Source organism: Candida dubliniensis, chromosome 3, assembly GCF_000026945.1.
Source record: "Candida dubliniensis CD36 chromosome 3, complete sequence".
Classification (NCBI taxonomy): Eukaryota; Fungi; Ascomycota; class Pichiomycetes; order Serinales; family Debaryomycetaceae; genus Candida; species Candida dubliniensis.
Window position 1 is genome coordinate 994,745 of NC_012862.1, and position 13,963 is coordinate 1,008,707.

A 13,963-nucleotide genomic window follows, 5' to 3' on the forward strand; every position below is an offset into this window, starting at 1 on the left:
TTGTCTTTTTCTTTTTCGTCATATCGCTTCTTAGTTTATGCAAGCTAGATAAATCATAAATAGTGCATTAGACTTGATGCATTTACGTTATTCCATGCTTCTAACTACATGTATTACCGGATTTTGACCAGATCGCAACAAATATTGAAGGAAATGAACACAGCTTTGTTTCCTCTTTGATATTTTTTAAACTAGGTGTATCTCTAAACCACAATTTTGAATGATCGGATAAGAGTTTTTCCAACTTTCTAGAAAATAGTTTTTATATTGTTAAAAACCAATCTAAGTCGATGAGATTTGCAGACAAATTTGACTTTTTTTTAGTTTTGGAGACAAAACATGAAGAAGAAGAAGAAGTGCTTGTACAGGACTATCATTTTAAGCTTAGGTTTCTGGTTACATAGACAACATATAGTCAATAAACAAAACAACAAGAGAACAAAATTGAATTATATATTGACAGTGGTCCCCTTCGCCTGGGTTAACCGAACCGAAACAATACAAAGCCACATTCTGCGAGTGAACTTGCGTACAGAAAAAAGAATAACTCTTTCCCCTTGTTAAGCTTTAGATTTCAAACTTTATACGTTTGATAAAATTTGAGGCTAAGTAAAAGTTGTACTCTTACTGTGTATTATTATTACTTAGATACAAATCTAGATTTTGTTTTTTTATTGTTTGGTTTTTGACTTTTGACTTTTGATAAAAACTTTAAATATTGGATGAGGGTGTAACTAACAGGGAACTGCTGCAAAAGGGTTTTTGAGGTTTCTGGTTTGGTGATTCTAGTTTATTTACTAAAAGTGCTACTACCAGACAAGAATAGCCGATAACTTAATGTAAGTTATCACAGGATAAACCTCAGCAGAAAAAAAAAAAAAAACAAAAAAAAAAAAACGGAAGCCAACAAGAAAGTGTCTGATTAGAATTTCTGTATAATACTGTCTGAGTGGTTATCGATAAAAAAAAAAAAGAACATTTGCAACATAAAAATGTCACAAACTCCTTCTTTTCTATACGCCTGTAATAATGACACAAAACTTATTTAAGCTACGATGAAATTCGGGATATTCTTACTCTTTTGGGTATCCATTGGAGGACTTAAAGATTTACAATTTGGTCGCCTTGTGGCACCAACAAAAACAAACAATAATGATCTCATAAATCAATGGACAATATAGATATCATCGTCATCGTCGACACCACGATATACAATTGGACGTATAGTGGCTAAAAGACCAATACTACATTCAATCTGGCAGCAATGTGAGTGAACAAATCTAAACACTACATATTCATGTATTGCCTAACAAGAAAATGGACAACACAAGTATCCTGAAGTAAAGGCGCAGTGTTCCTCCTAACCAAACCCTGGGTGGAATTACCGTCTTGAGAACCTTCATTGCTTGGATCAAAACTATACGAATGATTTACCGAAATGCACATCACGTTTTAGTTTTTAGCTTAAAATGAAAATCCTCTATTTTCTTTCTAAAACAATTATTACCATGATTGTCAAAGGTGAAATCATAGTGGATTCTAGAAATGACACATTTGTTTTTCCAGGATACGTTTGGTCTTCGATTGTTTTGTTAAGGGGATTTTTGACTATGATACCCCAAGAAGTTCAATCAAATAATGAATGACCCGGAAGTGTACTAAATTTTATTTCACTTTATTATATTTGGGTGGTGGTTATACTTTATCCAGCTAATCAAAACAAAATGAAATTACATTATTATTATTATTATTATTTGTTTTTTGAGGTCAAAACTTTAATGAATTTGGCTCTTTTTCGCCTTACGATAAGATATTATACAGATGCTAACATCCACTCAACCAGGCGTATCGGCGATGACAACCATCACAATAAATTGACCCGGTCTAAAAAAAGAACAAATTAGATGTACTGCATGTTTAAAATAAGCGCCGACCCTGCTTAATTTTTTTTTTTTTTGTTTTCACAACCTTTTGTTTTGTGTCGTCTATAGGTTCAATCACTTTAAACTAACGAAAAGTGTCGCTAAATAGTTTGCACAATATACTTCCAAAGGTTGAATAGATAGGAAAATTGATAAAATGGACCTCTAAATGATGGTAGAGGGAAAACCACTACACCCTCGGCAGATTTCAACGATCTACACTTTTTTTTGACAATTATCCCGTAGATCTTCTCTTCAAACAATCTGTGTTTCAAGAAAAGAATGTTTCAGAATGGCACACCATCAAAGATCTAACCAAATGAATCATCACTTTGACCCATAAGGTGACAGGAGAGAAAGAAATGGGAATAAATAACGTGTATCTGCTCGTTCTGTGGCGATAAGTGATAGAATATTTGATTGCTGGATATATGGATTGCCAAATACTGAGCTTTTATTTTATTTTATTTTATTTTATTTTCTCTCTCGTTTATTTTGTGTATTTACAATTGTTGTTGCAGTATATTTTGATATTTCCGTTTATGAGCCACTTCTCCTTCTGTACTCTTCCCCTATTTACCATACAATAAATTCTAGTTTGTAAAAAACTGAGGAATTGCTTAGCGAACAGGCAATAATAGGGCTCATTGATTGAAAAAAAAAAAAAAAAAGAACACAACAGTTACAATACAATACCAATAAGCAAGTTTCAAAATATGGGACCCTTATAGACTTTGATGCATTGAACAAGCTGCTTGCTTAATAGTACAAACAACAAAAGTGTAAAGAAGTAAAAAGAACCCCAAAACTTCAAACATTCTAATTTGAAACTCTAAATAAGCAAAACAACAATTATAACCTATTGTATTAATAATAATAATGATGATGATGAAGATAATCGAAACGAAAAAAAAAAAAGAATCACAAAAACTTAAACCACCAAAAAAGATGAGAAACGATTTGCAATTTTACACACTCTTCTGCACGCAGATAAATTATAGAGGATTTACAATGATGATTTATCTTCCACTACAAAGTACAAAATACCCTCCCTATATATTCATCGCCAGCATCTTCATTATTATAGATACCTCGCTCTACTGCGATGATAGCAAAAATAATAATCTGAAACATATAGATTTGTTGGTTATTAAACAACAATATCCCTTGTTCTTGAAACATGTAATTACATCAAAACAAATAAAGAAAATACATCATACAAACATCTAATAAATTATAAAAACAACAACGAATAAAAAAGAAAAATACACAATACATAAAAATCTCAAAGAACTAAAAGAAAATACATAAAAAAAAAAGAACCAAATTACTTATAAACATGAACATTAAGGTTGATAAAATTCGAACCAATAAAACTTGTCTCTATTCTATATTACCGAAAAAAAAAAAATAAATGCAATTGAAGTCTGTGTAGCCGCCATATAATGTATATCCATCATGAATAAATAAATCTTTTAATGCTGTAAAATATTCTTCCTCTTTTTGTCCATTAAAACTCACTAGTGAATCCTCCTGTGTATCCCATATTACCAAACTGATAATCATGACCAATGGTGGAATTACCATTCACAGAAGAAAGCATCATAAGATCCATATTAGCAGATGGATGTAGGCTATTATGTGTGTAGGAGACTCCAGCAGAAGGAGCAAAAGCTGCTAGTGGTTGTTGTGGTACTGGCATACCGTGTTGAGCATAAGGTGAAGTCAATGAAGTATTGAGTTGTTGTGAAGCTATAGAGCTGTTATATCCACCATATAGTTGCAGTTGTTGTTGTTGTTGTTGTTGCCACATTTGATGTGGTTGCAAATGTTGCATCGATTGGAACGTCTTTTGTAATTTCATTTGTGGCTTACCTGAAGATGGTAATTCATTGATATCTGGCATTGATGCGGAATGTGTGGTGTCTCGTATACCAGGAATTGTAGTTGCTGCTCCACTCAAATTCAGATTATTCAAATCCATAATGGGACTGGTGGTATCAGTTGGAGTGCCTCCAATCGAGTTTAAAGCTGGCTGTGAGTATTCAAATACTTCTTGAGTGGTATTTGAGTTTGGATTCAGTGCTCGTGGTGGTAAAACCAATTTTGTGGTGGTAGTCAAAGCATCTTTGCATTCACTGACCTTTGCAAATTCCCAAAGTAAGACCAATTTGACTTTCAGTTTATTAACTTTGCTAGCATCTTGTTCTTTCTTGACACTATTTGGACTTGACTCATAGAGGATTTGTTTAATGGTAACACCTTTGAAAGCAGTACTAAAGCCGCCATCGTCACTTTGATCCCCAAATGTACCGAAAAAGAATTTCCAAAATCCTGGTATAAATTCACGGTCTTGATTCAATTGAATACCATCTTCGTCAAATTTCACAATTTCGTTACCATAAGAATATACACAAGTGAATAAACTGTAAGTTTTCGAAGTCGAGATAATACTGGCATGTGTAGGTGACGCGTTTTCTGGTTCTTCATACTTTAAGGCATAACTAGAACTAAACCCATTGTCAATATTATATGATTCTGGCAACTGCGGGAGCAATATTTTCACCATATTATGGATGATTGGAATATGAGGACATGTTTTGAAATCACTTAAGCCAGGAAACCTGCTAGAAATATTGGCATTGTCTTTCAATTTCAAGCTTTTAACATCGTTGCCATTTTGTTGAATTGTCAAAACAATTGGATTCATACCATATTGGTCATTAACAGACATGAAGAAATTGCTAAATTTAATTTTATTCAAAGGATTGCCTGAATGTTTTCGTCTTATTCTCTTTGTAGCTGGAAGATGCATGGGTAATGAATCGCTTTTTCTTTTCATTGAATCGCTAAATCCAAGAGACTTGTTCAAATTAATTTTGGAAAAAACATCTTCAAATTTCCTGGTTGATTCCACTTGTTCCTCATGACTGTTGAAGATAGGACCATCATTAATCAATTGGATTATATCGAGTTTTTGACCTAAATTCTTGATCACTTGAATATGAGAAGACACCTGTTTTCTTGTTCTGAATTTCCCAGTTTTGGCAAAAATGTAATCAGATATTAATTCATTTCTACCACAAGATCTACCGGCAATCTTTATTTTGTTCAAGCCACTTTTTGGAATAAGTCTCAACACTTCTTCAAAAGCTTCTTCAACATCATCTGACCATATGTCATTGTCTTGGACACGCGAATAAGCACCTGTAGGTATATGTTGAATTGGAGTATTGCCATAGTGACCAGCAGCAGCAGCAGGGTCATGGGAAACAACACCAACATTACTGTTCTCATACATATTGGGTTGATGTTGCGGTTGTTGTTGTTGCTCATAAACAATATTCTGGCAATCAATGTCATTGCTGTTGTCATCTCCTTGGTCGTACACATCATCACGAATTCTTTTCTGATTGAGACTAGATGGAGACAAAGTACCCAAAGTCTTTCTAATGGGAGTTCTTTCTTCATTTCTTTGGCTTATAAAAAACCCTTCGTCGGAAATGTCATCATTCAATGCAAAATTGGTGGATCTTGGCATTTCCTTCCTTACCATCTTGGAAGATTCGTGCACCTGATAAAGTTGCTTACCATTATTGCCGATTGCAACATCAACAATTAATGGTAGCTTCTTGCCTTTCTTTTGTCCATTGGCATTTCTCACGGGAGTAGCACTAGGAGTAGCTTGTGACATCATAATTTAAAATAAACAAAAACGGTAGACTCAACAGATAATTTAACAACAAACAAATGTGAGATTGCAAACAAAAAAATAGAAAACGACAGCAACCACGTGATAATTTCGATAGGAAATATACTTAACTGTAATAATTAAGTTAGAAATACAAATTGATACCACAGTCTAAGTATTGACAGTATCAATCAAAAAAAAAAATAAACAATAATCAAAAAAACAAGCAAGCAAGCAAGCGGAAACAAATTAAAACAAACAGCAGCTGGATTGCGGGAGGGTTGGAGTTGAAGTATTGATAATAAAGATAAACAGATTGAACAGATCGAAAATAAAAAGAAAAACAAATAAAATTGAAATTGGAACAAATCAATGGGGTATAGCCATGTACTTATATATTATTTTTCAAGAATTAAAATTAAGGGAAGTCAAGGTCCCTGTCTAATTCATATTTTTCTGTTTTTGATGTTGTTTTGTAGAAGTGTTTTTTTTTTTTTTTTCTTCTTCTAAACTTATTCTGCTTCTCGCCTTGTAACTTTTTTTTTTCTTTTTAACAAAACAGAAAAACTTTTACCTGACTAAGGAAAATGAGAAATTGGGAACAAAACCAAACAAAACAAAACACAAGTACTAATCATGCCACAAAACCTTTTAGCCATATGCATATCACTTCCACTGCCACTAACCACTAACCATTCATGTACTAAAAGAAGTAGTTTCAGTTTAAAAATAAAAAAAGCAGTGATAAAATCCTTAGGGCGCATAATTTTTATTGTTCTTCTTTTTTTTTAAAACTCAACTACAATACACAAAGACTCTACCCGAAAATATTTTTGAGTGTAAACGGTCTAAATGAATGGTTCGTAGTATATGCAGAGCTTTAAAATTGAATCCAACATTTTGCAAAGTGGTCAAGTACAGCAAGACTTTTGTCCTTCTCCCATAAATTGAAATTAGACTGCAAATCCCTTGACTCTTTTTGTATTATTTCTCTATTTCTTCCATTCCACTTTTCATAATTGTTGGTGGGTTTTTCTATTTTTATCCATGAACCAATTAAATTATGGTTTTTGGTGCAACGAAAATAGTATTGTTGGTATACTAATACCGAGAGTCTGCATTTTTACACATTATAACCATGCCTTCACCAGATATAGACAAACTACATTAAGATGAATATGTATTCTTTCACAATAAGACAGAAACGTTTTTTTTTTTTTTTTTTTGATTTTAAAATCTATTGTATATAATGAAATTCCATTTAATCAATAAAGTGATTAGACGAGAATGACCAGGTATATTATTGCCTGATTGTGTCAGTCATCTAATAAATGGGTAGTGTAAAATAGATAAAAACATCCTATTGTACCTTAAGGAACAAAAGGAAGAGTATATTAAAAAAAAAAAACAATAAAATACTTCGTGTGGTTACCAAAAAAGTTACTTACGAACAGACACACCCTTTGTGGGTAGGTTTTCTCTGACACTTTTGATAAGTATATTCTTTTTTTTGCAAGTGAAGTTTAAAAATCAATTTTTGCAATTTCTGGGCGGATTGCTGCATATTTGTGGGCTGCAAACTATTTTCTTCTTTTTTTTTTTTTTTTTTTTTTGGTTTATTGATTTGTGTAATTAAGGTCTTGCATATGAGCGCATGGAATACTTTTAATGCACATTTCTTAAGTAATATCACAAATGCTTTTTTTTTTTTATGACAGGTCAAGTTTGCAGTATTAGTACTATGCTATTGGTTTAATTATTGTTTATCCCAATTCAGTCTTTTAATAGTTTGAAAATAGTTCATTTACTTTTTTTTTGTCGATGTTCTTGAAAGTGTAGAAGGTATTGTTAAACTCATATGGATGATGCCTCTGTTGCAGGCAGAATAGATGTATTCTGACTTTTCTAAGAAAAAAAAAAGTAATGATTGATGCATCCGTTTTGATTTCTTGGTAAGGACAAATAATTTCTGTACAATTATTATTATTCTTTTTTTACAATAATACAAAAGAACTGAGTCACCCTACTTAGCATAATTCCGTAACCAACGGAAAAAGCATTAGTTGGGAAATACAAGGTTATACCTAAACCGGGAATATTAGGATTTTCACTAAAATCTACAGAACCAAGATTTGTTTTTTTTTTTTTGATTTCCTTCTTACTGAACTTTACAAAACCTCGAGATAACAATACTTTGGCCATGTATAATTTTCAACTACTCACATGAGACTGATAACTAACCAAAATTCCGAGGGTAATTTATAAGGAATGAAAATACGCTAGTAGTCTTTGGAATGGAATCTCAGACCTCGGTGTAAATGAAGCAAAAGCAAGCTGATGGAGGTACACGACCAAGTATTTAGACTATTGTTTTTCTTTTTGTTGTTTCTTTTGTCTTCCAAAGCTTTCAATCCATTTCTGTATATCTTCTTTCTTTGTGTAAATATACCTTGATGATGATGTTTTACATTGTTTATGAAGTCCAGCGAGTAAGGTTGACGTATGGGATAAGATAAGAAGAAGTAGTCATCCTGACTATTGATTTACGGAGGAGCTTTTGTGTATTTTTTTCTTCAACTCTTCTTCTTTCAACAAAAGAAACAATGCACCTTAATTATTATCGGATTCAATTTTTCTATTGTTGCTACATGAACAATACCTGTTGAACTAGTTCAACTTACATCATCGCATAAACTGATACGAAACTTGATTAGTTTGCCCTTTATTTTCATTCTTGGGATTAGACCTAGGTGAAATTCTCATAACCAATAATTCAAGTGAAATTAAGTACAGCTTGTCTTGAACAGAGGCCAGCATGCGGCTCAATCCTAACGTTGAAGTAAATTCGCGGTTATACGGGTAATGACAATGGTGTGTCTCAGTGATGTTTCTGTGCATTTTAGACTACAAACGAGTAGTTTTTTTTTTCTTTTTTCTTTTGAAATAATGATGTGGGGCGGTTTGCTGTCTATTTTATCTATCATGAAAGAAGAATTCAGGCAAAGTAGTCGCATGTAGTTCATTGCCTGATTTCATCAAGGAAGGTGTCTACAATTTGTGAGCAGTCAAAATTGTTGCAAAACTTATTAATTAATTACAATTGGCCAGTCACATTCAGATCGAAAACAAATGTTATTGTTGATCTACGTTGACAAGATGAAAATGTTCACCGTGGGGCAACATTCTTCACTCTGACTTTTCTTCAATCTACTTTATATTGGACAATATATCCCACAACGTTAAACCAGTATGATTAAAAAACCATGTTCTATTGTTCTTGTAATTCCTTTTAGCCAACGTGGTTTATCATTCAGCTTTATTCAACGAACAAAAACGTTGCAAACATTCCATATTTTAATCAGTTAGTCCACATTGTTTGTACAAAACAGTATGTTTGCAACTTCTAGGGTTTCGTATCACGGGACTCCATGAGCTTTTGGGTCTCAGTAGTTAGCGTTATTTGATATCAGCAATGAGTTAGCTGTCACAAAGTAGCACAAAAAAAACTATGCGATGAGGTAATGCTTGAAAAAAAAAAAAAAAAATGAAAACTGGCTTTCATTTTGTGTAATTTGCTTTTTAAAATTGAGTCACTTGGCTTTGGCTTCTTTGTCTTTATATCCCATATGGTTGCAGTTTTTGTAATTAAAGAAAAGTGGATTCAATTGAGGAAAGAGGCAGTTCCAAGCATGCATAATACTTATCAAAGCAAATACCAATGCAGTAAAAAGCAACAAATACGTATGCATTGCATCCTTCAGTACATCTTTTCAAAATTGAAATATTTGTCTTTGTAGAATAAATTATGATTTACCAAAACTCAGTTATATTAAGTTATATAACAGTTATAGAGAAAAGGAAGAATTAACAGTAGTTAAATCTGAAACATCTTTGATCGTAGATTATCCACATAATTGTACATTTCATGAATGAGTAGTATGCAGACATCTTTTGCGGGTAATCTTGACTCAGACATTTTTCAACCTCTGTTTTTTTTTTTTTTTTGCGCTTTATGAGCGCATGACTCACAGACCATTCTCGTTTTTATGTATAACCAAGCATGATTGAAGTCATGCAAAAAAACCGAAATATTTCAAATTTGGACTGCGTAATTACTGATGTTTGGATCAAACTGAATATGCTGCAGTGGCATTTCAAATGATTGTTAGTTCTTTGTCGAAGTATCGTAAAACACGTTACCCCAGCATATCCATTGATTTGTTTTCCACGGAAAAGAGGCTGATTCGTACTTTCTCTTTGAACTCCTACGTAATGTATCTTCTCAATAGTTTTCAAAAGTATCATTATTGCAATATTGTTTGAGTCACTCTCATATTGGGTAAATCTTGTACAAGAATTTACAAGTGCTCGCTAAGAATTAACTTTTTTAGATTCAAAACTAAGAAACAAAAGTTAATCTGTTGAACAAAACCAAAGGTAGATCAATGGCCCTAGTTGGGTCACTTTTTTTTTTTTTTTCTTTTCCATGGCTATATACGTGAAAGGGCACGGCATTTACCATTGCAAAAAAGTTTAACTAGTTAGTAGATCAGAATTTACTGCAAACTCTTACTTGATCTTCTATGTACTCTATAAATTTACCAAAAAAAAAAAATGGTACCAACAACAAACTAGAGACAAATCAATCGACTGTTTTGAAAATATCAAATGCTTTTCACAACAATAATCAAACGATGGGATGCAACTAATCACCTCGTAGAGCTATACCGTTTAAAGCAAAGGTTATGGTTTGTAAACAAATGCACAATAAACCGTTGGTGGTGGTGGTGGTGGTGTTGAAAAAAAGAGTGAATAAACTTTTAAGGCGCATGAAAAATACTACGCATTGTCAAGAAAAAGTGTTTACAGATGGAAACGCCTTTGGTAAGTTTATCAATAAAAAATAAAAATACAAAGAAAATTTCTTCCTCATTGCTTTTATTGTTGTGATGATAGTTTTTGCTGATGTAAATGATAGCCTCTCATCAAAGTAGCTAATACTTGCCAATATTACTCAATTTAGAAGAATTGATATTTCTTTTTTCTTTTTTCAAATACCAGTTTTGTGTGAAATTTGAATTCGAATACGAACTTCCACTTCAAACTTATCAATATTGTTGCAAATGTGTGAATAATATCTGTAATTGTCACTTGCTACTTAATCAATCCAAGAAAAAAAGCAAGAATTCCAATACCATCATGAAAGCAATTGGAAACACTGAAATTGATGCAAAAGTTTTTTTTTTTTTTTTTTTGTGGAGTTTGCTACCAATTTAACAAGAAATTTCAACTCTTTACGAAATAAAATAAAAGAAATTATGCTACCAACTAACATATTCTAGTACCACTACAATTAACTCTTCTCATATTTCACAAAAATCACTTTACCCAAGTCACCAATGAATTGTTTAAGCCATAACCCTTGATAATTACATGAATGCAAACCTCCACAATTTTCATTGGAAAAGAAAATTCCAACAAAAATCGCCCCCTCCTCTCCTTCTCCCCTCCGTTTTGTGTTTTCAAGAGTAATTTAATTCACACATCACCATCATACAATTTACCATACAAAATAATGATTCAATGAGTAACAGAATGATAACAAAACCCTTGAACCTTCTATTTTCATTCCTCCCCGTAAAAGAACATTGAACGCAATTTCTTGTTCGATTCCTAAAAATACCCTTGTGGTCCGAAAATCACATTTTGTGCTACCCGGAGTAAATAAGACCTATAAAATATATTGCAACAACTAGTATATTTTTAAATCCTGTACGCAAGAACTATTATAATAAAAATACTTACTTCACTAGCCACCAACACTTACGAGAAGAAACATAGTTTAATTCGCCGAATCTACTTAAACCATCAAAGCCCGTATGTCCGTCCCATCACACTTCCTTTTAAAAATAAAATAAAATAAAATAAAATGCAAAGTTTATTTCCCTTGGTCTTTGTCATCTGATTAGGTTCACGGCTCGTTAGTGGTGGCATGATTACGGGCTCTCTTCCATTTCACTTTCCTAAAATAGCAAATTGGAACACCTACGGTTCTCCTAGACTTGTAAAAATTTCTGTAAATCTTCTCGATTTTGGTCAGATTCAATCTCATCGTCGTCAATTTCACTGAGATCGTTCTCTTCCAATACCACGCGATAATCAATAAGCTCCAAATCTGTATTTGTTCCAGCAGATTTAACATAAGGAAACGAAAGCAATTTCCCATTATTTGCGTCGTTCATAATCTCCATTTCAAACAACCGTAACGACGGCAATTCTTTACGAAATCCTGCAATCCAATTTTTCATTTTTTTATAAACAGCACTACTCGGTTTATTGTCTTTGTATATGTATTCCCGCAAATTTTCGACATCCTGCTCCAACTGATCTATCGATTGGTAACCATATTGAGAATTCTTTAAAGAAATGGAATTTAAGGAAATGACATTATCTGATTTGGGTTTGTAAGTTTGTAGAGTTTCATTGGAGTCAAATTTATTATTTAAACCCATTATAGTCACCTCAATTAGTTGTTTCAAAGGAAAGTATACCAGATCAACAACGTCGAAATTCACCAGATTTATTTCATGGTTCACTTCTTGTTCTTCTGTTAACATTTCCCCCATGGAAATAAGTCTATCGATATCATTTACCAATGATTCAGCAAAGTCTATTTTCTTCTTCGGCTCACTAACATCGTTACTTTCTAGAGAATTAGAATCATATAGTATCGAGCTCGTTGATATCAAGTTGTTGTTTTTGCGGATCAAAGATGCCCCTCGTTTCAGTTTCCTCTTCAAGCACCAATATCGACACACCTCATCTGCTATTGACCTCAAATCTTGATCAATCTCCATCTTGCTTCTATTGGGCAAAACTTTCAAATGCAATACTTCGTTGGTTGATTCCTCAGGTAGACTAATTTGATTCTCCACTTTCAATTGATATAGTATCTTGACTAGAACGTCACTAAACAATTTAGGAGCAATTGGTGTGTTTGCTTCTGTGTTCCATTTAAAGATATTCAACTTGTTTGCAGTTTCTCTATCTTTACTTAATCGTGCATTCTCTTCATTCAATAACTTTGTGTCACGAAAATACAACCTAGTTCTTCTTATACCTTCTAGCACTTTAGTTTCATCAAACTCAGCAGGGCTATGTTTTTCACAAAATGATTTTAATGTCAATTTATTGCTAATTGCACCCTTAATACCTTGAGTCATATTCATATACAACCCTGCACGTTTGGCACAAGTTACATGGTATGCCTGAAAACAATTTCGGTTGCAGCACTGAATACAAGCACCAACCCTCTGCTTACATATATAACACGACAATTTCCATCGGCTTTTCGGTATTCCTTCCATCCCCTCAATAGGTTCCATGTAAATTGGATTGGCAAAATATAATTCATTAATCCACAATCCACAAATCACATGACTCCATAAACTATTATCCAACTGTTTGAACGCACCGGTCGTACTGGGACAAAACACACATTCCGTTGTTCGGTTTTTATTAATCATACATTTACGACATAACCATTGACCCTCAGGAATAAATGCAACCCCATAACACTCCTGGTGTACTGCAATGTCACACCCATCACAAAAAACGATTGCATTGGCATTATCACAATCACTATCATTACAAACAGCGCATTTTTGATCATAAATGGATCCAGGAACAATCCCATCATCATTCCCATATCGAGCATTATTGTGACCTATAGTGAGCAATTTGTGGTTCGACCCAGGATCATTAGAGCCGTTCCCACCATTTGTTGTAATTGAATTCATTTTTAATTCCAATGCAAACCATTGATTCTCTAAAGATGTCATCATAATTTCAAAAACTTCTGGTGTAATTTTGATAACATTTTCTGGTTGGCTATTTCGATCTCGTAAAAACAAATAGTCCTGCTCATCCATATCATATTCCACTAAGTTTTTCTTTTTTTCAATAAACTTTTCAATTGATGCTGTCGTTTCTTTAAGTGATGTATTGAGTTGGAATGGTCTAATGTATGTATCTGGATTGGATTTACTTGTTAACTTAGAAGGGTTCTGAAATCCATACTCTGATAATTGCTTGCTAAATCGTAGGTTTGTAGGCGTTAAACTCAACTGCGGAACTCGTCTATACATGGGTGCTTTGAGTTCAGATAAATTCACTGCATGACGTGAGTTGGTTGTTTCCTCTGAACTAGTATTCCTCTCAACGACAAAGACAGGAAGTTGACAACTTTCATCAAGATCAGGGTATATTTCTTTAAAGTCTGTTTCCTCTCTTGGTTTTAATGAAAAATCATACAGGTTTGTCAGTACCAGATTCATATTATAGAACAGTA

General features: G+C 33.1%; 2 protein-coding genes across 2 annotated transcripts; both read right to left on the minus strand. All coding sequences in view use genetic code 12, as the record gives it.

The window, feature by feature from the left end:
- Positions 1-3,432: 3,432 nt before the first annotated feature.
- On the minus strand, positions 3,433-5,619 carry CD36_84480 (TEA/ATTS transcription factor involved in regulation of hypha-specific genes, putative; the record flags this gene model as incomplete). The annotated part of the gene is made up of 1 exon (XM_002419317.1): positions 3,433-5,619. One exon carries the CDS (start codon positions 5,617-5,619, stop codon positions 3,433-3,435), a length of 2,187 nt encoding a protein of 728 aa, XP_002419362.1.
- Positions 5,620-11,669: 6,050 nt separating this feature from the next.
- On the minus strand, positions 11,670-13,949 carry CD36_84500 (HAT complex component, putative; the record flags this gene model as incomplete). Its single annotated transcript, XM_002419318.1, has 1 exon — positions 11,670-13,949. The coding sequence occupies one exon, from the start codon at positions 13,947-13,949 to the stop codon at positions 11,670-11,672; it is 2,280 nt and encodes a 759-aa protein (XP_002419363.1).
- Between the last annotated feature and the right edge of the window lie 14 nt (positions 13,950-13,963).